This window comes from Neoarius graeffei, chromosome 19, assembly GCF_027579695.1.
Source record: "Neoarius graeffei isolate fNeoGra1 chromosome 19, fNeoGra1.pri, whole genome shotgun sequence".
Taxonomy (NCBI): domain Eukaryota; kingdom Metazoa; phylum Chordata; class Actinopteri; order Siluriformes; family Ariidae; genus Neoarius; species Neoarius graeffei.
This window is the reverse complement of record NC_083587.1, coordinates 19009811-19037436: the sequence shown is the minus strand read 5'-3', so window position 1 is coordinate 19037436 and position 27626 is coordinate 19009811. Positions and strand designations below refer to the sequence as shown.

The 27626-nt window shown below is 42.1% G+C and overlaps 1 protein-coding gene across 2 annotated transcripts; it reads left to right on the top strand.

The window, feature by feature from the left end:
* The first annotated feature begins 59 nt into the window (after window positions 1–59).
* On the top strand, window positions 60–24247 carry ythdf3 (YTH N6-methyladenosine RNA binding protein F3). 2 transcript variants are annotated; one of them, XM_060899784.1, is made up of 6 exons: window positions 60–418; window positions 889–913; window positions 3012–3091; window positions 3287–4927; window positions 21881–21967; window positions 22616–24247. In XM_060899784.1, the coding sequence occupies exons 1-5, from the start codon at window positions 395–397 to the stop codon at window positions 21965–21967; spliced, it is 1857 nt and encodes a 618-aa protein (XP_060755767.1). In that variant the 5' UTR covers window positions 60–394; the 3' UTR covers window positions 22616–24247. The 2 variants fall into 2 exon arrangements, with proteins under 2 accessions (XP_060755767.1, XP_060755768.1); XM_060899785.1 differs by lacking the exon at window positions 21881–21967.
* The last annotated feature ends 3379 nt before the right edge of the window (window positions 24248–27626 follow it).

The window sequence follows — 27626 nt, the reverse complement described above, 5'->3', positions numbered from 1 at the left end:
ACGAGGCGCGGAGCGCGTGCGCTGACGTCACAGGCGGAAGGTCAGTGTCGAGCCGGAAGTGAGAGCAGTAACCCATCCGCCATTGTGGCACGGAGCAGCGGGGGGATTTTCTAACCATCTGATGAGCCGTTGAGCGCGTGCGGGGTGAATGTTTCCGGGGAAGTGGAGCTCCGACCAGCCGCCTCGGACCGCGCGTGACCTTAGCGCTCAGGCTAAGTGTGTTTAAAGCTCCGCGCGTGCGTGAAGTCTGATTGGCTGAAAGGAAGGAAGAGGCTTTAAACGTAACTAATAATAATAATAATTATAATTCTAATAAAAACAACAATAAGTGGGAAAAGCTATCAGAGTGAAGTGATAATAGCATCATCACGCAGCTCAGGGCTCGGAGAGGAGGATGTCTGCCACAACTGTTGATCAGGTACACCCGGGAGCGTTGCTCCGCTTCTGCTCTTCAGGCGCTGCTCTTACCTGCTCTTAGCTACATGGCTAACTCGGCTAATCATGTCGTTTCCCTATGGTACTGGTTGCTAGCATGTTAGCTAACTAGCTCACCAGGTGATGGTTTATTACTGAGCTGAACTGAAGTGTTTCTCCACCTGCGCACATCTCTCTCTCTCTGTCCATGAGACAGACTGAGCTCTATATCCAGATGTTAATTAATAGCACGAGGCAGGTTTTAAATAAAATAAAGATTGTGGGTGCCAAAACTTTTGTAACGCAGCCTATGTAAACTCGGACTTGATGTTAAAATGATTGTGAGAGCTGAAGAGCTGAGCTGAGAGATGACACCAGGCCTCGTGTGTCTGCAGCATTTCCAGTAAACATGTAAACTCCCTGTTTCACTTCTCTCTATTAAAACTTGTTTCTCTCCCCACACGGCTGGAGCAGAGACCTAAAGGCCAAGGAAATAAAGGTAAGGCTTCGACTTTATAAAACTCTCTTTATGCAGTTCTGGTTATTATACTGTACATAAGTTTTACTGTCAGTTTTGTGACATTTCCTTTGTAAGGCTGATGGACAGGAAGTCACCAATCCAGTGCTCGGTACTGAGGATTGGTACCAAACGGATATTGAGTATTGGAACTGATCCGATACAGAGTACTGAGCACTGGCAACAATCTGTTATTGAGTCCTGGTACCAGTCTGAGCCTGTGTATTGAGGATCTCTATTGACTAATCCATTACTGAGTGTTGGGTATCGGTGCTGAGTACCAAGCATTGACGCCAACCTGATACTGAGTATTGGTACCAGTTCATTACTGAGTATTGGTACCAATCCATTACTGAGTATCAAGCATTTATACTAACCTATAAGTACTGGAACCAATCCATTATTGAGTATTAATACTAACTTTTTGAGTATTGGTACCAATCCATTATTGGGTGTTGGGTATCGGTGCTGAGTACCAAGCACTGATGCCAACCGGATACTGAGTATTGGTACCAGCTCATTACTGAGTATTGGTACCAATCCATTACTGAGTATCAAGCATTTTATACTAACCTATGAGTACTGGCACCAATCCATTACTGAGTACTGGCACCAATCCATTACTGAGTATTAATACTAACCTGTTGAGTATTGGTACCAGTCCATTACTGAGTATTGGGTATCGGTGCTGAGTAACAAGCATTGATGCCAAGCTGATACTGAGTATTGGTACCAGTTCATTACTGAGTATCAAGCATTTCTACTAACCTATGAGTACTGGCACTAATCCATTACTGAGTATTAATACTAACCTGTTGAGTATTGGTACCAATCCATTACTGAGTATCAAGCATTTATACTAACCTATAAGTACTGGAACCAATCCATTATTGAGTATTAATACTTAATTTTTGAGTATTGGTACCAATCCATTATTGGGTGTTGGGTATTGGTGCTGAGTACCAAGCACTGATGCCAACCTGATACTGAGTATTGGTACCAGCTCATTACTGAGTATTGGTACCAATCCATTACTGAGTATCAAGCATTTTATACTAACCTATGAGTACTGACACCAATCCATTACTGAGTACTGGCACCAATCCATTACTGAGTATTAATACTAACCTGTTGAGTATTGGTACCAGTCCATTACTGAGTGTTGGGTATCGGTGCTGAGTACCAAGCATTGATGCCAAGCTGATACTGAGTATTGGCACCAGTTCATTACTGAGTATCAAGCATTTCTACTAACCTATGAGTACTGGCACTAATCCATTACTGAGTATTAATACTAACCTGTTGAGTACTGGTACCAATCCATTACTGAGTATCAAGCATTTATACTAACCTATGAGTGCTGGTACCAATCCATTACTGAGTACTGGTACTTATCCATTACTGATTACTGGTACCAATCCATTACTGAGTATTAATACTAACCTGTTGAGTACTGGTACCAATCCATTACTGAATATCAAGCATTTATACTAACCTATGAGTGCTGGTACCAATCCATTACTGAGTACTGGCACCAATCCATTATTGAGTATTAATACTAACCTGTTGAGTATTGGTACCAATCCGTTACTGAGTATTGGGTATTGGTGCTGAGTATCAAGCATTGATGCTAACCTGATACTGAGTACTGTGTATTGGTACCAATCCATTACTGAGTATCGAGTGTTAATACTTACCTGATGAGTATCGGTACCAATTCATTATTGAGTATTGAATATTAATACTAACCTGTTGAGTATTGGTACCAATCCATTACTGAATGTTGGATATTGGTGCTGAGTATCAAGCATTGATGCCAACCTGATACTGAGTATTGGTACCAATCGAGTATTAATTCTAAACTGTTGAGTAATGGTACCGGTTAACTCCTGAGTAACGGTACCAGTCCATTACGGAGTATTGGAAAGTACCAGTTTGTCATTGAGTGTTTAACTTTTCACTGAAATTAAAGAATTACTCGAAGGCTCTTTGCCATCAGGTGACTAATCCCGAATAGAAGCAACGAGAGTCTGAAATACTGTCAGTGCTGCTTAAAACTTGACTTTTCTTTTTCCTGCAGTGCAAAACGGTTCGATGCATCAGAAGGATTCTGTAAATGATGATGATTTTGAGAATTACTTAAGCAGCCAGACAAATCAGGTGAGCTGAAAATATTAACCTTCGAATCATTTTACTAAAAAATACTGTGTAATTTTCTAGAACCATTGATTTGATTTGGTGAAGTGGTGGATACACTGTGTTTTAAAGAGACCTGATAACTGATCTTCAACTCCAGAGCAAACACCACGTATAATCACTTTTAATGGATTTTTTTTTTAATGATTCCGCTTGCAGAGTAATAGCTACCCACCAATGTCTGATCCCTACATGCCCAGCTACTATGCCCCATCTATCGGATTTCCCTACTCTCTGGGTGAAGCTGCGTGGTCCACCGCAGGTGACCCCCCTATGCCCTACTTGACCACATATGGACAGATGAGCAACGGCGAACACCATTTCATCCCTGACGGAGTCTTTAGCCAACCTGGTGCTCTAGGCAACACACCTCCCTTTCTTAGTCAACATGGATTTAACTTCTTTCCTGGCAACGCAGACTTTTCCACCTGGGGCACCAGCGGCTCACAGGGCCAGTCGACCCAGAGCTCGGCGTACAGCAGCAGCTATGGCTACGCGCCCAGCTCACTGGGCAGGGCTATAGCAGATGGGCAGGCCGGCTTTGGCAGCGACACACAACTCAGCAAGGTTCCTCCACTGAGCAGCATCGATCAAGGCATGGCCGGGCTCAAGCTCGGATCTGACATGGCAGCTGTCACCAAAACTGTCGGTTCTCCTCTTGGAGGAACAGCTGGGATGAGCAGCCTGGCAGCCAACAGCGTGCCCCCTGTCAGCTCCTCAGCTCCTAAGCCTACATCTTGGGCAGCCATTGCTAGGAAACCAGCTAAACCTCAGCCCAAACTCAAGCCTAAGATCAATCCAGGCATGGGGAGTGGTTCCACCATTCCTCCCCCACCTATAAAGCATAACATGAACATTGGAACTTGGGATGACAAAGGTTCCATCTCAAAACCACCACTTGCTCAGCAGATGTTGCCCCCTCTGGTGCAGCCACAGATTTTAGCTCAACCTCAGCCCTTATTGCCTCCTCAACCCCAACCCCAGCAGCTCCAGCTTCAGTCCCCTCAACCCCCTCCACAGCTTCAGCCAGGTCCACCACATCCTCTCCAGCCCCATCCGTCTCAAGCTGCCCCTCCTCAGCCCCAGCATACTCTCCCTCAGCAGAATGCACCACCCCAGAACCGTTGGGTGGCACCGAGAAACAGGGTGGCCACATTTAATCAGAGCGGGGGGCAGGAGAACTTCATTCTGGGCCCCGGTGTGCCCTTGAGTGCCTCCCCTTCCACCCCTGGTGAGCTCCACCCGGTGCTGGAGAAGCTCAAAGCGCTTAACAGCTACAACCCCAAAGACTTTGACTGGAACGTGAAGAACGGACGCGTGTTCATCATTAAGAGCTACTCCGAGGACGACATCCACCGTTCCATCAAGTACTCGATCTGGTGCAGCACGGAGCACGGCAACAAGCGGCTGGACGCAGCGTACCGTTCGCTGGCTGCCAAGGGCCCGCTCTACCTTCTGTTCAGCGTCAACGGCAGTGGCCACTTCTGTGGCGTAGCCGAGATGAAGTCTCCCGTGGACTACAACGCGTATGCCGGTGTCTGGTCTCAGGATAAGTGGAAGGGCAAGTTCGAGGTCAAGTGGATTTTCGTCAAGGACGTGCCCAACAACCAGCTCCGGCACATCCGCCTGGAGAACAACGACAACAAGCCGGTCACCAACTCCAGGGACACTCAGGAGGTGCCTCTGGAAAAGGCCAAGCAAGTGCTTAAAATTATCGCCACTTTCAAGCATACCACCTCGATCTTTGATGATTTTGCACATTACGAAAAACGGCAGGAGGAAGAAGAAGCCATACGAAGGGTGAGTGAGTTCTAAGAGCGCCGTCAAAGCGTTTTTACTTTCCGAGTGATGGTGCTTTGATTCAGAAAACCAAATTAGTTTCTCCAGTCCACATGCTTCAGAGATGGACGTTAGAAAGTAGTGTCATTTGGTGAAATTAAGATCAGAAAAAGTCCTGGGACTGTCCAGGATGATGCAAGAGAGAATTCAGGGGAGGAGAGAAAAAGTTTTAATGTCTCAGCAGGTCACCGGGTGCAAGCGTCCCTTTAACAAATGAGACAATTATTAATCATGCAAATTATTACCTCACACTCAACCGCTTTTCAGTTTCATCTCTGTTTTGCATGACGGCAAAAAACACTTTATTTTTCCCCCTGAATTTCATGCACACTGAGTCAGACTTAAGCTAAATCACAGATTGCATTACAGAAGTGAGGTTTCAACTTTTAATCATCTTTTGAACTCTGCGGTTAATGAAAAAATGATGATGCTGAATCAATAGTGAAGCTTGTGCAACCGTTTACTGTCTTTGTGTATGAGAGGTCAGCACTTTGGAGAATTGGGTTTCCATCCAGAGTTGATTAAAACTGTGGCTGGATGGTGTGGATAGTAATTAAAGGGCATCCGTTCCACTGGATGGTTCCCCCTCCCCCCAGCGACGATTTGCTTTTTTTCTTTTTTAAGGACTTTGACCTTTTTCTTTTCGTGACAAGGATTTAGGTTGTGTTCCCAAATCAGGACAGACTCCAGCATTGATCAACAAATCACCTGAAATGTAATTTAGTGTCATTGTTTTAGGTTATTTAAAAAAAACCAAACAAACAGTGCTCGGTAAAAGCGGCATTGTTGATCTGCAGTCTAAAGGGGTGTTCACACGGCACATATTTGCGTCGATGCTGCACTGATGTGTTTTGTTGCGATATATCTTACACCGGTGTAAATTTTGTGGAGCGTTCACATGTCACAAACCTGCTTACTAGAGAGAAGCGTGTCAGCACCGGTGCAGCCCCACTTGCGTTCATACGGCAGTTTTTGTGACCGTGCTATACGATAGTAATAATGCGGAAATGAAATATGCGCATGCGTGAAAACGTACTTCCTTTTCCCGGTTGTCATGGCATCACCAAGCGCCGGGAAAACAATGTGCATGAAGACACCAGTGTTGCCAGATACTGCTGATGTTTTCCAGCCCACAATATGTTAAAATCCGCCAAAATGCACTTAAAACTGCCCAATCTGGCAACACTGGAAGACACGCAGTTCTGTTGTTGTTGATATTCGCCATTTTGGAAGCGCAAAATACCAGGATGCAAATTATGCAATGCCCGTATGTAATCAACTCTCCTCACGCGTAGCGAGTCTACCCCTGTAGCGTTCAGACGTCCCATTTTATATCGGTGCTGCCCCGCAAACTAGCATTTACTCCGGAGTAAATTTCTTAAACCACCTCCCGAGCAGGGTTAGATTTGCACCGGTTTAAGCAGCTTTCAGGGGCTACACCGCTATAACTTTGTACCGTGTGAACGCTCTACCGGGGCAGCCCCGGTGCTACACCGGAGTAAAAGTTGCCGTGTGAACACCCCTTATATTATATTTTATTTTTTAGTTGCCAGGAAGCCTAAAAGATGAGGCTAAAATGTGTTCGCTGACATGTATAAGGAATAAAACACTCGCAGGCATGCTGTTACCGGAAAATAATCAGTGACCGGTTGGTGCCGATGAAGCTGAAGTACTGTTACTATCTCAAGGGGTTGATTTTTATTTTCCTATCCAAGTGCGTTAATCCTGTTATATCACACCAAGTTTCCAGTGATGATTCCCCAATCTTGTTAACGTTCTAACAGCTACACTATAAACACTGGTTCTCTCACGAACTTTCAAGTGAATAAGAGAAAAACGCAACTTGTCAACTTTGTTACGGCTTTACCTCTGACTGGGACAAAGCGCTGACGCTGGAGACGTAAATAAATGACTCCGTATAGACAGTGGTTTTAATCCGTTCATGGCAGGGGGATGTGAACTCCAGCCCCGCTACAGCTACAGGCCAAAAAAGCGCAACAGTGAGAAAAGAGCTGTGCATGAGAATCCTGTTTCATTTCAAGCCAGAGCAAACGCGTGCGCCTTGCTTTGTCAAGAGACCGTTGTGGTAATTAAGGAATTTGATCTCATGAGATGTTATGAAACAACTTGTTCCAATGGAAAAGAGGATGAGAGGATGGAGAAACTCAAGCAGCTGGGTGCTGTCCTGGCAGAAACAACTTCTGGATGCAACAAGTACATTTTAAAGCGAGCACTTCAAATTACATTTATTTATTTATAATTGTTCATTTTGGTCCATTAAATAACAGGTACCATGTTAAAAAAAAAAAATAAATTCTGTCATTCCCTTATGACGGTTTCAGTCACGATCTTAACGCTTAGTATTTTGCGCAGTTTGTAAGTAATAATTTGGGGAACTGAACTTGAGGCTTCTTTGTCGCCCATTTTGTAAACATTTGGTTTATGAGGCACTTCCACTGTAGTTTGTTACTATAGAAACGATAATGAATCAGTTCAAGTGTCTTAACGTAACATATAAACCAGTGGTTCGTATGGAATGAATCAACACCTTCTGACCAATCAGGTATCCAGAGTTCAGCAGTGCAGTGGTGTAAAATATATAAATGTTATTTACCAGCTGGGAGGTCCGTATCGTGAAATACCGTGACCAAGGTCTTGAAAGTACTGAGCGAGGCCCTCTGGGCCGAAGTCAGTATTCAAGGCCGAGGTCACGGTATTTCACCATACGGACCGACCTTAAGCTGGTAAATAATATATTTTATTTTTTTTCTTTACCAAATTCTAACAGAAAGCGAGAGCGCCCGAAAGGGAAAACCGAGCCGAGCCGCCATTTTGAATCCTCATTCACGGCTGTAATGCAAATGGCTTCCTCCTCGGTATACAAGTGCACTTCCATGCCAGGAAAAACACTACATTTTGCCGCCTATGTAGTCCCCTATTTATACAAATAGGAGTCATTCAGGATTCAGCCATGTTTTTGCTCGGCGTTAGCAACAGTTAGAGGTTTTTAGCTTTCTCCTGAAATGTTTTCTTTTATTTCTTCTTCCTCAGGGTAGTAAAACTCGCTTTCGCTGTGAACGCTGTCATTAACGCCATCCATGCTGTAAAATTAATGCTATTCTCCTGAGAAATGCTGGCAAAAATTTATAAGATTTTTGATAATCTTATAAATAAATCTTATTTAAAAAAAGATAAATGTTGACAAAAAATGCTGCTATGTTTGTTGTTGTGAACTGAGCGAGTTGCCAGAGGTCCGTAACTGAGGTCCGCATCGTAGGATACAGACCCACCCGCTCGCCAGCCAATCAGAGCGCAGGATTTGACGGAAACCGGGCCGCGAAAAAAATAGAGGATATTACACGGTTCCATGAAGATATGAAGTTTACGTTCGAGTGGTGGATGTGCATATCGAGTGAGTGATGCGTTTTTCAACATGAGAAGATAAACTTCATATCTTCAAGCCAACGTGTGATTTTTCTTTTATTGTATTGATACATTCACAAAAAGTTTCACATTCACAATTCATCGATTTCTTCATGAGTGACGCACAGAGATTTATCCCAGTTTTGGTTCTCCATGTCCCAGATGGAGCTCGGATGAAAAATGAGTGGCGTATTTCCCAGTTAAACACTCGTGTCTGTGTAAATATAATATTTAACAATTATCTGCCTCAGGCTCCGTGAATATCGGTGTATGATAATTGAGCTGAAGTCGAGGTTATTATTCACTGAGCCTGAGGTGGAGAATTGTTTAAAAAAAAAAATACACAGGTGATTTTTATTTTTAAAAAAAATCTATTTCAAATTTCAAAAGCGGTATGTAAATGTAATAACGTTGCGGCACAGATTTGTGTCACTTATCTACGCTGAGTCACATCAAATCCTTTGTTTTGAAATCGATAAAATAAATCCCAACTCCACCTTACCTTCGAATAGTTTTAGACCAAACTTCGTAGCATCTTTAGCGCTTTTAGGAACGGCGTTTTCTTTCATCTGTAATTCTTCCTCACTTACGGTGACGAAGTGATTGGCCGCCGTTTTGCCGAGTCGCTCGAGGTGATCATCGAGAAATAGTCCGAATCTCTCGACCAATCAGCGCACGCGATTTCCTATAATCACCTGTGTATTTATACTAAAACTAATATATATTTGGTTAAATATTAAGTTAGTTAATTGAGTGAATACAGGCTCCACTGCTCATCTCTGCTCGGCTCAGGCTTTGCTAATATTTTGGATTTGACATTTAAAAAAAAAAAAAAAAATATATATATATATATATATATATATATATATATATATATATATATATATATATATATATATTAACTTTGTTCTGCACTTTACTTTGCTTGGAAAAAAGACATTTGTCAGAGTTGTTATTTTTTGTATGTAAAGCTTGTCCACTTCTGCTTTAAAAATAAACGTGTGATGAGTTTTAAATGTTCTTTCAGGGCGTGTTGAGCTGATTTGGTTAAAATGTCACACAGTGAGGAATTCATCATCAGATCATCAGTTAGTTTCCTGTGTCTGATCCGTGAGTGAATTTTGAATAAATCTGGGTATCAGATCTCATCACTGATAACCCGTTGTTTGTCATGTCAGTGCTCTGAGTGGTTTATTCGTCATTACCCAGAGGGCATGATGATCACAAGAACATGCTGAGGTTTTTTTTTTTTTTTTTTAATATAAATACCAATCCAACATGTAAGTTTTCTTTTCCATCATGCATCTCTTAGGCCATCCTTAAAAAAAAATCCGTTTCCTGTCCACCGGGTGAGCAAAAAAATTTTCAGTCGGGAGGGAGGGATTTTTTATTTTTTTTTATTATATATGGATGGATAAGAAATCGCAATGCTGTGTTTGCTTTTTCTTTCAGTACTTTTTTATTACAAAAGCAGACACATTTAATACAATATGACGGTTTAATCAGCTGAAACTTGTACAAAAACTTTGTTAGCATTTTAAATGCTGACTGCAACATTTGCAAAACTTTTACAAAGGCACTTAAAATGTCCGACACACGGACTTTGTGTAGTTCTAAATCGAGCGTTAGGCCGAGTTCGGATGAAATTACACTATTAAAATGATCACTGAATGATTTGTTTTTCTGAATCTTTACTATTTTGTTGTTCGCTAGAATACCATTTTGCGATTTCACACTTAAGCAAATGTTTGAAAACTCCGGATCTCCTTCCTTCATGGTGGCTGCCATTTTTTTGTGCTGCACGGCGCATGCGCAGAGCTGATTCAATTCTATATTAAGCACCGGCTGCCAGCCGTACAGCCGACTACACAATTAAGTCCAGCCGGCTACTTTAATGACTATTATTTTTGTAGCCCACAGGCTCTAAATATTAATTTTCGATTTTAATACAATTAAAATGTTCATCTAACGCACTCATTTAAGTTGTGATTCGCGCTGTTTGTACCGATAATAACCACAAATTCCCCGCCGACTTCGTTGATCAAGGGAGAGTAACTCATCCGCGGCCCTGACATGCGGTGTGTGCGCGCGCACTCGGCGGAGGCAGTAGTGTGTCGGAGGGAACGGAAGCAGAGATCACGCTTATTTTGTCTCCGGTAAACCAGTCTTCTCTCGTTCAATTACGTGCTGGCATCAAAAGACACCGTTGGTTGTAAATGAACCCAAACTGAGTGGTTGGAGTGTATTTTCATACACAAATGGAGAAATGTTGGCTGAGTGTGTAATTGTGTAGCCCCACTGCAGACCGTTGTCGTTGTTAATTTATAGCATGCTCAGCTGCGTGAATGTGTCATGCACCGAAAACAAGAGATTTACAAGCCAGGAACGCCTCATGATGCAATACGCAAGAAAAGAAAGATGATTTACTGCCATTTTACTTTGTATTTGAGTAAAGTGAATAAATAAATGGTCTGTGGAAAATGCATTTAATCCTGGGAACTGCATGCACAGGAGTTTATTGTGTGTTTAACCGACGTTTTTAACCGGCGTTAAAAAAAAATTTCAACCGCACAAACGGCACTCACCCGGCCGGTGGACCGGAAACAGAACATTTTTTAATAATGGCCTTAGTGGAATGGTGTTTGATGCAACTCTATCTCACCACTCTGGTTCCTGAATAATTCCCAGCATTAACCGAGGACTCTGTTTTTATTATTCTGATGAATTGCTTTACCTCACAGTGCTGTTGAATCCTTGATTCTGATTGGTCAGAAGGTCTTGATTTAATGACACTGCACCATTCCAGCTGCGAATCACACTTTGATATAAACATGCTAGTTATCAGTTCTGTAGTTCATTCATTCACACAGACGTTTATGGAAGGAGTCTCCAGTGTCGGTGCTTTGGGACAGAACAGTTTGTGCTTTTATGGTTTTTTTTTTTCGGTAACATGACAAGCTGAAAGAGAAAAATAGAGAGTCTGGAGAGGAAATGTCTGTTCATAACACGAACCAGTTTCATACAGGCTTGTAGTACAAGTCCGACTCGTGACTTGACTTGGACTTGAGCACTGATGACTCGGACTCGTACGTTAACTGCATTCGGACTCGTAAATTGGAGACGAGGACTCTGGATTTTTTTTTCTTTATTTTTTGTAACATGCCATAATAATTTGCCATGAGATATTTATCTCATCTCGTTATCTGTAGCCGCTTTATCCTGTTCTACAGGGTCGCAGGCAAGCTGGAGCCTATCCCAGGTGACTACGGGCGAAAGGCGGGGTACACCCTGGACAAGTCGCCAGGTCATCACAGGGCTATAAGATATTTATATCTACATTAATTTTTTATACTAATTTCATGCAAGTGTTGCACCTGCGCGCCTTGGCGCGTGCATCAGATAGACTCTTGGGCATGTTCCGGACAGCGGGCACGCTGTAAACGACTCGCACCTGCACAGGATTAAGACACAATCGGCGCACCTATATAAAGACTATGAAAACACACTCGCTTTGTGAAGTATTGAGTTGCGTTGCTGATACATTACCGAGCCTTATTTCCTTCCTTGTTTGATTTCCTGTTTCTCGGCTTTGATTCTGCCGTGTCTGATAGCCTGTTTGTTCCTCGCTTGACCTGTTTCACTGTTTTACGATTTTGCCTGCCGTTCTGGATTGTTTACTTGGATTAATAAACACACTTTCTGCACTTACATCCGTCTCCCAACCATCTCTGACAGAATATCTCGCACTCCCTGATAAAGAGAAGCACATTCACCTGTTCAGGAACAAACTAACGTTAATGGCGCTAAAACGCCTGGAGAGACGCCCCTAGGATTGTCCGCTTTACTTATACAGACTTCTCGTGCGGTGGGAAAAATGCACTGCTATGTGTTCCATATGTACAAGAACTATCGAGGAGACGACGGGGACAACCTCGAACTTCAATCCTCATTTGGTAAGACTCCACCCAGAGAAGGAAGTGACCCGCTATGTTCATTGCTCTGTTGATAGTGGGTGGAGCTTGCTGAGCAATGAACTAGCTAGTGTTAACCCTCTCTCATGTTATTGGCCCTGTTGATAGTGGGCGGGGCTTGCTGAGTGATGAACAAGCTTTTTATCTGTAGCTTATTAACTAAAACGGAGCAGTCGAGCAGTAACGTTAATCCAACACAGTAGCAGAGACGCTTTCATATAGGGCCATTTTTAAAAAATGTTCTGTTTCCGGTCCACCGGCCGGGTGAGTGCCGTTTGTGCGGGTAAAATTTTTTTTTTTTTAACGCCGGTTTTTCGACATTTTTTTTCAGGTTCGTAAATCTAAAATCGAACTTGACATTTCCGCATTCCCAGGGCTTTCCATTAAGGCTCATACTAGCCAGCCATGACTAATAAGTAGCTGGCCGGGGGGGGGGAGTAAACACAAAATAAACTCCTGTGCATGCAGTTCCCAGGATTAAATGTATTTTCCACAGACCATTTATTTATTCACTTTACTCAAATACAAAGTAAAATGGCAGTAAATCTTTTTTCTTGCGTATTGCATCATGAGGCGTTCCTGGCTTGTAAATCTCTTATTTTCGGTGCATGACACATTCACGCAGCTGAGCATGCTATGAATTAACAACGACAACGGTCTGCAGTGGGGCGACACAATTACACACTCAGCGACCATTTCTCCATTTGTGTATGAAAATACACTCCAACCACTCAGTTTGGGTTCATTTACAAACAACTAGGGATCGACCGATATGTTTTTTTCAGGGCCGATACCGATTTATTATGGAATTGGGATGCCGATAACCGATACGTGCAACCGATAAATGTAAACATTATAATTCACATGAAATTAAACATAGCACACACTGACACAGACCTTCATATCCATGAAATGTATGTTTAATTGTAAAATTGAACATGAAATTCTGTGCAGGGAGATGCCAGCAGCATTTGTACAATAAAGTTAAACATTAGTTAGAATAAAATGAGAAATAAAATAATAAAATATTCACCAGTGAAAAAATAAAATCACTCCCTACTATATTACAGCTCACCATTTTCAGTGGAAAATAAATGAAAATACACTCTGGATTCTTTTACACTAAGAACTAAGTAAGACTTGCCAACTTCAAGTAGTTTTTAAATAACAAATCAAGTGTAGGGAGCTGCCTGCAGCATTTTTTAAAAAGTCAAATCAAACAGAAAGTCGGCTATCACTCCCTGTTATGTAACAACTTAACAAGTAACCATCTACATTCTAATGCTTTTAATGCCCAAGCCTAATATTTCCAATTTAGGAGGATTATATTGTAGTGAAGGAAGCATTACATGTAGTTTCAGCGAGACTAGTTGGTTGTCGGCTAATTCAAGTGCTTCCTTCCGTAAGCTAAGTTTGCCTGGCTACAGACAATTTTAACGAGTAGTAGATGAAGAATGTAAACATATAATGATGTGCTTTTGCAACTTGTGTGTTTATGACTTATTGCGGCAAAAGCAGCGTGTCCTTACCTTGAAGTGGGATCTGCTTCTGCCCGAGTGCCCGTACGGCCGCCTTGAAACAGTTCACAGCGTTTAGCTATGCGTGTTGATTGGCTGTATCCCTTGTGCCGCTTCTGCCCGAGTGCCCGTATGGCCGCCTTGAAACAGTTCACAGCGTTTAGCTACACGTGTCGATTGGCTATATCTCTTGTGCCAAACAAATCAGATGTTGTGGTGGGCGGGACCGTGTTCTTGAATTCAGAGAGGCGAGTGCAGGAAAGGACGTGCAGTGACAGTCGCGTTAGGAACGAAATGGCTGCAAAAAGGCATGTTATCGGCGGAAATTATGGCTGATACCGATAACCCTAAAAATGCAGAATATCGGCCCGATATATCGGCCAGGCCGATTATCGGTCGACCCCTACAACCAACGGTGTCTTTTGATGCCAGCATGCAATTGAACGAGAGAAGACTGGTTTACCGGAGACAAAAGCGTTATCTCTGCTTCTGTTCCCTCCGAGACACTACTGCCTCCGCCGAGTGCGCGCGCACACACCGCATGTCGGGGCCGCGGATGAGTTACTCTCCCTTGATCAACGAAGTCGGTGGGGAATTTGTGGTTATTGTGCGCGAATCACAACTTAAATGAGTGCGGTTCAGTTTGACATTATTGTCAGTCCGTTAGATAAACATTTAATTTTATTAAAATCGAAAATTAATATTTAGAGCCTGTGGGCTACAAAAATAACAGTCATTAAAGTAGCCGGCTGGACTTGATTGTGTAGTCGGCTGTATGGTCGGCAGCTGGTGCTTAATATAGAACTGAATCAGCTCTGCGCATGCACCGTGCGGCACAAAAAAATGGCAGCCACCATGAAGGAAGGAGATCCGGAGTTTTCAAACATTTGCTTAAGTGTGAAATCGCAAAATGGTATTCTAGCGAACAAGAAAATAGTAAAGATTCAGAAAAACAAATCATTCAGTGATCATTTTAATAGTGTAATTTCATCCGAACTCGGCCTAACGCTCGATTTAGAACTACAAAAAGTCCGTGTGTCGGACATTTTAAGTACCTTTGTAAAAGTTTTGCAAATGTTGCAGTCAGCATTTAAAATGCTAATTTAAAGTTTTTGTACAAGTTTCAGTTGATTAAACTGTCATTTTATTAAATGTGTCTGCTTTTGTAATAAAGTACTGAAAGAAAAAGCAAACGCAGCATTGCGATTTCTTATCCATCCATATATATAAAAAAAAAAAAAATCCCTCCCTCCCTACTGAAAGTTTTTTTGCTCACCCGGTGGACAGGAAACGGATTTTTTTTTTTTAAGGATGGCCTAAAAGCAGCAACAGCCATCATCAAATGGTGTGGGTGGAGTCTTGTTCTCAGACTCGACTCGGATCAATAGTGGACTCGACTCGAAACTTTTCTTTCATGACTCGGACTCGAGGTTTAGTGACTCGTCTACAACACTGGTTTCACTCACGTTCCACAACTATAAACGGATAAAAATCATGTCATCCTTTAGTAAGTTAAGTGTTGTTCGTTAAGTGTTGACAAGTTGCTGTGGTGTAAAAGAGGAATAAACCACTAAGACATGCCTGGTTATTGATTATTTTCCTACGGCAACGTGATACAGTATTCTTTATGTAACACCAGTGAGTATTAAAGGAACGTTCCAGAATGAAATGTGCCCTACTTTTATTTTGAAGGAATTACTTATTTTTGCATTGTTGCTGTGATTCTGTTTACAACTGAAATATATGTACATTAAAAATCAATCTATAAATAAATCCATGCCTCTAGTGAGCCCAAAGACTTCAGACCATAAGTACTGAGGTCTTTATTAGTGGAAATCTTCGTAATAATAATCATCCTTATCATTTAAGGGATTAAATCTCCATAGCTGTGGGTCCGAGAGAGCAAAATCGGCCATGTTGTTGGGTGGGAGGGGCACAAGTTCAACGCGCTTTTTTTTTTTTTTTTTCTTTCTCTCTCTCTCCTGTCAGTCACAGCACCAGCAGCCAATCAGGAGTGGCTTGTGTGAACTCGTGTATGTGGAAGAGGGTAGATAGCGCTTTTCTCCGAGTGTGCTGCGCAGCATGAGGAGCAGTTTGAAAAAGGTTCGCGCCTCACGTGACTGAGAGAGGGCGCTGACTGGTGGGCGGGAATCAGTGAAGAATCTATCCTAAATGTGTCGTGTGAGATATCGCCTCGTTGATGCACATGGTTTACTCCTTACCTGTCAGGTGTTTTTTATCTTAGTTACGAATGTTTTGGATTATAATACATCCGAGTAGGGAAGAACAGCGAGGCGTTTGAATACATGGTGCAGGAATGAATTATAGTGTAGCGTCATTTTTTTTTTTTTTTTTAAAAGATTGATAAACAGGGCTTTGGTGTTGTCCTGCGATTCGTTAGCTGTTGAACGTTGGAGTGAAAAATTCATTATTACGGTTCTGGGTGTGATTTCAGTGCTGACGTCAGAGAAGGAAGAGTGATGAGTGTAGAGCTCCATCTCTCTGTGTGTGTGTGTGTGTGTGTGTGTGTGTGTGTGTGTGTGCGCTGACACAGCTTTTCTTCACACCCCCGAGATGGATAATTTGCCCCGTGTTACTCGCTCATAAATATTTCAGGGTAGTGTAACAGGGAGCCTGAAGCCAAGCTGTCAGAGGGGTTGATGGGTTTTATTCTCAGCTGTCCACTTCATATTAGTGACCTACAGCGTGAGACGGGCAGCCTCGTGTGTGTGTGTGTGTGTGTGTCTCTCTCTCTCTCTCTCTCTCTCTCTCTCTCGTCTGTGTGTATCACACTAATGATCACTATTATCGAGGCTTCCTAACATCCTAGAGTCTTCACTATCTCTGTTTCTCTCTCATTAGTGGCTTTTTCTTTAATTCTAATGAGTTTTTTTTAAATAATAGACTACAGTGTTGCTTGAAAGTTTATGAACCCTTTAGAATTTTCTGTATTTCTGCATTATGATCTAAAACATCGTCTGATTTTCAAACAAGTCCTCTGACTAGACGGAGAGAACAAATATTATACTTGGTCACTTATTTATTGTGGAGAAGGATCCGATATATAAATACCGGTGAGTGGCAGAAGTATGTGAACGTTTGCTTTCAGTATCTGCAGAAATAACCGCAGTTAAACGTTTGTGTAACTGTTGATCAGTGCTGCATATCGGCGTGGAGGAGTTTTATCCTGTTCCTCTGTCCAGAGCAGCTTCAGCTCCGAGATCTTGGTGTGTTTCCTCACATGAACTGCTTACACGACGCTTCTGCTGGATTAAGGTCAGGAGGACTTTGACTTGGCCATTCCAAAACCTTAACTTTATTCTTCTTTAACCATCTTATACCCTGTCCACACTAGGGATTTTGTACCGATACGAAACTACTTTCGTACCGCAACACCTGTCCACACTAGCAACTGTACCGGTACTGTAGCGGTATAACTGTATCGGTACGAAACCCACAAATGTATGGGTTTCGTATCGGTACTGCAGCGCTTCGCTGTAGTGTGGACAGATAAAGTGGCTCTGTATCGATACAAATATAATGCGCATGCGCAATGAACCATTCCTACTTCTTCCGGGTTATTCATACAATACAATACGCCCGTGCTTTCCAGCTGTAAAATGGCTCAAAATGACCGTGGAGCTACATGGAGCAAAGAAAGGGAGGGGGAAAGAGGGAGGAAGAGGGGAAAAGGGAGGGGAAGAGAAGGGAAGAGGGAGAAAGTGAGGGGGGAGAAAGGGAGATTCGTTTTCTTTGTTTCTTTCTCAACTGCCTCGCGTGTTTTATACGATTCGACTGAATAAATGACCACCAGAAATACAGACTGTACACTGACAACAAAAAGCACACACGCGTTGTTTCATCCGCCATATTTTCGGAAGGAAGTTACTCGGTAACCACGGAAACATTTCGCGCACGCGCATTTCAACTACCGTGAAAGAAAACCGCAAACATTTCTCGCTAGTGTGGACAGATGCACTAAACTGTACCGGTATACTTTGTATCGATACAGTTGTACCACTATCGTACCGGTATAAGTGTGAACACAGCATTAGATAGAATGACTTGTGTGCTTAGGGTCGTTGTCTTGCTGCATGACCCACTTTCTGTTGAGATTCAGATCATGGACAGATGTCCTGACCATTTTCCTTTAGAATTCTCTGGAATCCTTCAGAACTCATTGTTCCATCAGTGATGGTAAGCCGTCCTGGCTCAGATGCAGCAAAACAGCCCAAGTCACGGTGCTACTACTACCACCACCATGTTTCACAGACGGGATGAGGTTCTCATGCTGGAATGCAGTGTTCTCCTTACTCTAAACATTCAAAATCTGTTTTGGTTTCATCCGTCTGCAAGTTTTTTCCAGTAGTCTTCTGGTTTGTTCACATGATCTTTAGCAAACTGTATTGAGGCAGCAGTGTTTTTGGAGAGCAGTATCTTTCTCCTCGCAACCCTGCCTTGCACTGTTCATGTTCTCTTGATGGTGGCCTCATGAACATTGGCTAATGTGAGCGAGGTCTTTAGTTGCTCAGGAGTGACCCTGGGTTCCTTTGTGAGCTCGCGGACTGTTGCCCACCTTGCTCTTGGAGTGATCTTTGTTGTTGGTCCGCTCCTTGAGAGACGAACGGACCTGGTGATCTTGAATTTCCTCCGTCTGGGTTGGTGGAGTCCAAACTCTCTGGAGATGCTGCTCTTGTAACCTTTTCCATCCTGATGAGCATCAAAATCATCTGAGGACCTCCAAAATCTCCTCTGATCATTTTCCTCAATAAATACAGGGCTCTACGTTAACTTTGAGACATGGTTGCCCAAATATTACATTTTTTTTTATTTATTATTCAACCTTCTCAGACGCTGTCTGTATCAACAAGCATTGACACTAGCACCCCGTGCGAGTAATGCGGTAATTAGTCATGGAGTGAAGGACATACCAATAGTCAGTCCCCCCAGGATTCCGCAGGCCTTTTTTGTGATTGTTGTGGGCTAAAATGTCTGATGTTGCGGGCGTTTTCCAAAAAATTGCGATGAAAGTTGCGGTGTTTTTTAGGTTTTTGTTGGGATTACATTGCAGGAGGAAGTGAAAGTTGCGAGAAATTGTTGCGATTTTCTCTTTTTGTGATTAAAATTGAGTGATATGTTAAATGTTAAGTTATTACTGAAAAACTATTGATTAAAAAAAACAAACACTGAGAAATGGTCCTATAAACAACTTTACCAATATAAAAGATTACCAGGACTACAAAAATGCAGAAAAATAGGCTTTACTTATCCAAATGCACCTATTGGTTCAAAAGCTAAAGTGCAGAGAACCTCACAGCACAACATGAAGTTACCTTAAAATATAATATAAATGCCTCAGCTTTCATGTAAGAAAAAAAACTAACACTAGTACTGTGTGCAGGCAGTCTCTCCTGAAGACTAAATTAAACAATTATAAACTAATAAAATAAATGGCTCAGTCTTCATAGAAGAAAAAAACAATTTGAACAGAATCTCACAGTATGATGCTGAAGCTGCCTAAACAATGGAAAATAAAATACCATTTTGGCAAAAATGTTGGCATCCATTAATTTCTTGTATTAAGTAAAAAAAAATAATGTAAAGTGCACACAGTCCTTCACTGTAAACATGACACACGTTCAGTAACAGAATTTAAGCCTACATAAACACTGACTCACACATCATGCAGTGTTGCCAGATACTGCTGACGTTTTCCAGCCCAAAATATGTTCAAAACCCGCCAAAATGCACTTAAAACTGCCCAATCTGGCAACACTGCGCACGTGCTGCTTCTCTTGAACGTACACACGGAAGTAAGGTGGAAGGTAGTTTGTCGCCGTCACCTCAAGACGACGCTAACGATTGGTCAAATTTGCGGGAAAGTTGCGGTGATTGGATATAATTGCAACACCGCTGTTGAATTTGCGTTGAAGTTGCAAATCGCAACATCGTGAAATCCTGGAGGGTCTGAATAGAACACTGAATATTCACTATGCGATAATTATTAGCAATGGGAAACTGCATTGCGAGCCCGCGATGTGCAAATGTGAATTCCGCTAGTTGTTGAACATCCCGTAATGATAACATGGACGCGGTCTTTCCGAGTCAAACAATCGCAAATTGTGATGGAATTTCATCGTTTTTCACGTAAGTTGACATATTTGGGTAGTTGCCTGATCGGGCAAGCATTTGTGAGAGTCTGGTTGTCCGAATCTATTGAATGGTTGCCCCGGGCAATCAGGCTACTGTTAAAGGACATGGGACATGGATTTTTTTCTGGGTATAATTATGTATAAAGGACATAAGAAATGCCATCTAAATCACTGCAGGGCGTCAAAAATGTGAAAATCATCGCATTATTCAACTTTTTTTAAACATCAGCGTAAAACAAGGATTCATTAATTAGCTAAGCGGTCACGTGACCCATGACGTCACAAAAACTTTTCAAGGAGCCAGCGCTTGGGTATCTAATGTAAACAGGTTACCGAAATGGACACCATCGACAGTGACATTCCCGATGTTTCACAGAGATGTGAAGTTAGACCCTATCAATTCGAACCGATAGCTGGAAATTCACATGAACATGGATCTTGTCTTTACTCTGACGGGTCAGATGATTCTGAGAGTGAGAGTTCATTCAGTCCCCATGAAACTGAAAGCGGTCGGCTCGATAACACTTCCTGGTAAGTTAAAAACAATTCTGCTCAAAGGCTAATGATCTGTTGAAAGAAGTATTATTTTTGTATCATACATTGAAAGTTCATCATAGATCTAGCTAAAGTCCGTTGCAAGCTAGTTTTTTTTTTTTGCTGATATTTTTCGAGATTGATTGAGATACAATGCTTCCAGAGTCCGAGATGAAAACATTCAAAATGGTGAAACGAGTCAGAATTATGAGAATCAATAATTGATACACCCAAAATTATAATACTAATCCTTACCGCATGAGGCCCATGGTAAAACCACACTTCCAGGAGGGGCTGCTGTCTGCCTCCCAAGCCGGCCGAGAGCGCTCCTCGTCGGGCACGGCCAGGCGGGCGAATGCCCTGGTCCGTCCGCCCTGTCTAAAAAATAATGGTACAACTCCGAGTGAAGGTATCAATGCGCTGCCGAAGCGCGCAGAAGGTGTTAGTACGCCTGTCATTATAGTGCGGACTTTCCATAGCATAGAAAATCGCCACGTTTCAATTTGTGTAACTGAACTTGTTTCATGTCACTGGTCATATAAACCTATGTAAACAGGAAAAACGCGGAAAAGTTTGGTTGCATCTAACTACAGCCCCAAAAAATACCATTGGCCATGCTGAGCCTAGCTACATTGCTAACAGGAGTGACAGCGCGTCTGACTGACTGGGAGGTCGCAATACACCATGATGTTCAATGTACGTTAAACACTCTAAAAACGAAACAATTTTCTTGTCATCCAAGACACAAAAACTATTTTGTCGCATTCGTCATCATCACGATTCACACTTCTCCATATTCATCTACCCGCTTGTGCTGTACCCGAAAGGTTTTGTGACATATGATCACGTGACAGCGGCTCTTCCGGTTGTAAAATATGCATATCGGAGCTCGAGCAGAAATGCCATATAATCATCACGAATATAACCATTTTGTTGAATTTAATAGATAATTTTGTATTTGTTGATGCAATTATTTCATATTTTTAATGGAAAGAAACTGATACAGCGTGCATTTATGTTTCATGTCCCATGTCCTTTAATGCCGAGCCCTGCAATAAATGACCAAGTATAACATTTTGTCTCATTTGTTTAATTGGGTTTGTGTGTATCTGCGTTTTGGACTCGTGTTAAAATCCAGCAACGTTTTAGGTCCTTTTATGTACATATGCAGAAATGTAGAGCATTTTAAAGGGTTCACAAACTTTCATGCATCAGCGTGTCCCCAGCAGAATAAGCAAACTCGTATCGTGTCTCAAATTGATACTTGTATTCTGTACTAAACCCTTATTGTGCACTAATGTTAAGTTTTCTTCTCAGTGTTTCTGGATTCAAGAAACCTACCAAAACGCCGTCCGCTTTGAGGATCCGTCTTCTGGATTGTCCAGATGTGTGAATACCTTTTGAGTGAGTGTGCGGGAGAAAGTTTCACAGAGATGCAGAGCTCATTTCTTGTTCAGAGCGCCGTTGTTCTGCATGAATCACTAAACATGACAGTTCAGCTTGGAAACCAGACGGGCAGATGTTTTGGTTCTGACGTGCTCTCTGGTGGGCGCGTTGTCGCTTTTAGTTCATAAGCGAGGCAGTACAAGGTGTGAACGATGCAGCCGCGTGTGGGCATGTTTCTGTGGTGAAACCGAAGCACTTTTTTAGTGTTGATTTCAAGATCATAGTGGATCTCGTGTCATGATCGTCACAATCTCATCACTCCCTCTTTACTAGATTTGCGTAATGGTGTAGCGCATGGAAGCGCACCATGATTTGCATTTCCTGTTGCCTTTTTTATTTCGGTCAGAAATTTGCTTGGAGTCTGAACAGCACGCCCCCTCTCCTCCTCTTGTTCCTCTCCCCTTTCAATGAGAGGCAGTGATTATGCTGTAGAGTTCCCGTTTGTCACGTTGTGGGCGACGTTGCCGCACTTTCGCCTCGCTTTACAATTCAGAAAGCATTTTATTTTAAGGGGGGGAAACCTCCTGACTTGTGTTGTGTTTTGATGTAAATGTGTCTAACGCTTTTTTTTTCCCCCTCCTGTTCCCCCCCCCATTTGTTTTGCAGGAGAGAACTAGAAATAAACAGTAACCTTCCAGACATCTGTTCTGCTAGAACTTCAACACTAATAATGTAGAACCTTTGAATTATTGCCTAACCACAGAGGAAGAACGAGGGTTCTGCTCTATTTTCTGCTGAAGACGATGTACGAACACTAACACGACGACGACCATGGACTGTCGATTTTTGATGCATCTGCCCTTATTATTATGACAAAAGAAAGCAACATTGATCACATAAACTGTATCTTTAAGCACTTTCAGTCATTTAAAAAAAAAAAAAAAGGAAAAAAAAAAAAAAAAAGCTTCTTACCAACACCCTTAACTCGCACCGGACTCCTGTTTGGTATTAACTGACTAACCTGGCTAGTTGGTTTCAAGGATTTCACCAAACTTGTTTGTATTTGTAAGTCTTTCCGTTTAGTATTTTAAGTTCTTTGGGTTTTGCACAAATGTGTGCTCTCCGAGGAAACGGAAAGTGTGTAACGACAAATCTGTACTTGAATCCGTGATGCTTTCTAATCCTCCACTGTAGTACTGAGGAAAGAAAGCGATTTTTTTTTTTCCTTTTCCCCCCCTCATTTTGTTTCCCTCCCTGACTGAATTAAATTGAAGCACGAGTTGGAATAATGTGCATTTTTGTCACCCCTTCACCCTTCCTCCTTCCATCTGTGTACCACAAGAAAATAAATTATGCAGCTTGGTGGAACGCCACACGTTAAGGTACACCCCCCCCCCCCCCCCCCCCGTTTTTTTTTATTAATTAATTTATTTTTTTAAAACCTGCCTGTCCATTTTTGTTCCTGTAACCATCATCATTATCCAGAAGTGCATTAGTCGAAGGAGAACTGGGTACCTCACTCTGAAGCAGGGCCTCATCCTTGTCGAAACTTCACCGTGGGTTTTGTCCCCAAACACAGCGACGCTTTTCTCCTTCATGCTGAGTGATTCCCTGAATCCCCCCCCCCCCCCCCCAGTTTTCACTTTATTATAAAGTTGGAGGCTGTAATTAAATTTTTTTTTTTTTAATTAGTCCAAAATTATTCGTGTTGCATGAGGGTTTTCATTTAAATTTTTTTTTTTTTTTTGGAAATTTTGAACCTATGAAATATATATTAAGCATTTATATTGAGGACATGCAAAATATTAAGGAAAAAAATCTATTTAGGCCTTGATTATGATGAATTGATTGATTGATTGATTGATTGATTTTTTTAGTTTAAAAATGCATTGCTCTGGGTTGAAGTGAGAGAAGAGTGAAAATGGCCGGTCGCCGGCGGTCCCGATCCTCAGCAGCATCTGCTCACAGGAAATGCATTTCCTGTTTCTTCATTACAAGCTGCCTTCTTTATAGGTCCAGTAGGATTCTGTCTATCTGCCTCTCTGTATTGTAAAACACGGCACCTCAGTCACTTCCACGGCCGGGTTCATGTTCTGGATGGAGCAGAAGGATATCAACCCCTGCAACAAGAAGCAACTCCTCTTCTCTCTCACTCCTCCTCTCCCTCCGTGTGTTTGATTTGTGGCAATATTTGTATGGGTTACTGTAAATCGATGCTTCGTAATGATGCTAATGCTAATTGCATTATGTGATTAATCTGATTTTAAAAATAAATATAGATTTATTGAAAACTGAAAAGTGTCTCCGTGCCATGACTTGAGACACTCATTCATGTCGTCATTATACATTTCATACAGTCCTGATGAAATATCGACCTGGTAGGGCTGCGATGTGAGAATCTGCATTCTTTAGGGTGACATGGTCGCTATAAATGACTGCAGCAGGGACAGGTTTCATTACTGAAGCTCAAAACGTTGCTGGTGGTTTTTCCTCATGCGAGAGATGTGCATCAGGACAAGGATCCTGCAGAATCTGGTAAAAATCCATTCATTCGTCTTCAGGAACTACTTTATCCTGGTCATTATTACTGGTTTAAACTATTAATCTGTTTAAGTTTTGGGATATTTGGGGAAAATTAAGTTTGTTAAATATCAAGGGAAGGTGCAAACAAAAATAAGCAGTGGGCAGGAATTGTCTGCATTTTTTTGTAGGAAAGGGGCAGGATTGGTTGGAAATCATTGGGAGTGGAGAAGATTGGTTGGAATCCCTTCAAGAGTATACAGAATTAGAATTTGTTTGGGAACAAATAGGATTGGTCAGAATTCCGTCAGGGGTGGATGGGATTGGTCAGAATTCTTCTGGGTGCTGGTGTGATGGGTCAGAATTCTGTCAGGGGTGGGTGGGATGGGTTAGAATTCCTCTGGGTGCTGGTGGGATTGGTCAGAATTCTGTCAGGGGTGGGTGGGATTGGACAGAATTCCTCTGAGTGCTGGTGGGATGGGTCAGAATTCTGTCAGGGGTGGGTGGGATTGGACAGAATTCCTCTGAGTGCTGGTGGGATTGGTCTGAATTCCTTCAAGGTCAAGGCAGCATTCCGGGTGGAGAAGATGGGATTTTCAAAATTCCTTCAGAAATGAGCAGGATTAGTCCAGTGCGATTGGTCAGAATTCCTTCAAGGTCAAGTGGGATTGTTGAGGATTCCTTTGGGAGAGAGGGTTGTTGTCCTGCTTGCTCCTCTACACCACACAGCTCAACTTACACAATGTACATCAAGCTGCAGGACCATGACTACCATTAGGTGGCGCTGTGCTTGTAGACTCCTGAATTAATGCAGTACAACTCCAAAACACTAGATGGCGCTATTGTCTTATAGATTTGGATTACAAGTCCAAAGGAACAATTAAACTGATTTTTTTGGTAGTTGGTGTTGAAAAATGAAGTGATATATATATATATATATATATATATATATATATATATATATATATATATATACACACACACACACACTCATTTCATGTTTGTTATTGTCTTATTCTTTGTGCTTATTTCAGAAACATACTTAGCTGCCAATACAATAAGACAATTTTTGTCAAATTTTTTTTTATATGGCAAAGATATATATTTTTTGCAGTGCATAACTTAGACATGGAAACCAAAACACTACTGACGCTTCATAAATCCTAAACCGACTCATTTTTGTTTGTCTCTTAGTGTTGATCAAACATGAATTGTGAGACACTGCATATCGATTACAATTGCATATCGGTTCAGCTGCACTTTTGAATCATTTGTGTCAAGATTCATGACTCGTTCAGTGAATCTGATGATTCAGTGAGTGCGTGTCATTTGAGATTATCTGGACGAAGCTGGAGATGTAGGAACGTGTGTTGGATTGGATGTGAGAAATAATTCTTATAAACATGGACTGCAAGCACTTTATAAAACAACACACTAATTAGTGACCGAATCTGAACGAATCATTTAGCTGAACGACTTGAGTCACTTAAAGGAGTCTAATATTTAATCTCTCCACGTCCTCTCCACGCTGGCTTCAACGCCCATCCCGATTCCACACTGTGTTTTTCCTCTGCTACTTTTTGGGAGCTTGCACAGTGGTGTAGTGGTTAGCGCTGTCGCCTCACAGCAAGAAGGTCCGGGTTCGAGCCCCGGGGCCGGCGAGGGCCTTTCTGTGCGGAGTTTGCATGTTCTCCCCGTGTCCGCGTGGGTTTCCTCCGGGTGCTCCGGTTTCCCCCACAGTCCAAAGACATGCAGGTTAGGTTAACTGGTGACTCTAAATTGAGCGTAGGTGTGAATGTGAGTGTGAATGGTTGTCTGTGTCTATGTGTCAGCCCTGTGATGACCTGGCGACTTGTCCAGGGTGTACCCCGCCTTTCGATAGGCTCCAGCTTGCCTGCGACCCTGTAGAACAGGATAAAGCGGCTACAGATAATGGATGGATGGATGGATGGACGTCATGTGTTACGACTGAATGTGTCACCTGTGGAAATACTGATCTCTAAACTTTACCCATGGACCAGATTCTTGTCCAAGCAGAACATTGTGAAAGTGATTCTGTTCCTCGCAGTGGGAGGAAAGTGTTTTTCTGTGTTTTGGTGTCATACTCGGAGGTTGGAATTGCACTGAGCAAGCTTCAAACTGAGATTAACTCTGTCCTCCTCTCCACGCTGGCTTCAACGCCTATCCCGATTCCACATTCGCAGCCCACACTGTGTTTTTCCTCTGCTACTTTTTTGGAGTTTGAATAACACTGATGGTGTTATTAATAGGCCTCGGAGCACTGCCTCTAAATTACCCGTTTCACTCACAAGACAAAGCTGGAATATGCAAATGGAGATTTAATTTCGGTTGTGTCTCTGCGTTCGCTCGCCTTTCTCACTTACTTTTTGTAAGAGCAAAGAAACTCTTCGTTATTGTAGCTGGGTTTTTTTTTTAATAATTTGCATACATGCCCATGTTCTAGAATGAAAGTGATAAAAATATGCTAATATAACAATAATAACACAAAATATACACTCACACACACACACCTGCTCGTTCATGCAGCCATCAAGAGCTTCAGTTCATGTTCACATCGACATGGTAAACAAGCATTTCATCATGGGTGCTGGGTTTGTATATTTCAGAAATGTCCGAACTCCTGCGATTTTCACACAGGAGAGTCTCTGGAGTTTACTCAGAGTGGTGCAAAAACCAAAAAACATCCAGCGATCAGCACTTCTGCAGACAAAGCTGCCTTTTTAAAAGAGTTCAGACATGAATGACAGGACAGTAACTCGTATAACCACTCTTTACAGCCAGAGGTGGACAGTAACGAAGTACATTTACTTGAGTACTGTAAGAAAGTACACTTTTTGAGTATCTGTACTTTACTTGAGTATTTTTTTTTTTTAGCAACTCATGACTTTAACTTCACTACATTTGAAAGACAAATATCGTACTTTTCACTCCACTACATTTCTGTCAAGGTCATCGTTACTCCAGAGGTGGACAAAGTACCAACTTCATTACTTAAGTCAAAGTACAGATCCTGCTGGTCAAATGTTACTCCGATACCAGTGAAAGTTGTACAGTCAAGTACTGAAGTACTTGCTTTTAAAAATACTTACGTATTAAAAATACATTTTCTGTCAACGCATTGTTGTATTATTGCCAC

What these genes read in the sequence shown, in the direction of transcription:
- ythdf3 (XM_060899784.1), top strand. Translation starts at nt 395, where the DNA reads ATGTCTGCCACAACTGTTGATCAG. An exon ending in TAAAGGCCAAGGAAATAAAG is followed by an intron (nt 914 to 3,011) that starts GTAAGGCTTCGA and finishes TTTTTCCTGCAG; the next exon opens with TGCAAAACGGTTCGATGCAT. An exon ending in AAGAAGAAGCCATACGAAGG is followed by an intron (nt 4,928 to 21,880) that starts GTGAGTGAGTTC and finishes TTTTCTTCTCAG; the next exon opens with TGTTTCTGGATTCAAGAAAC.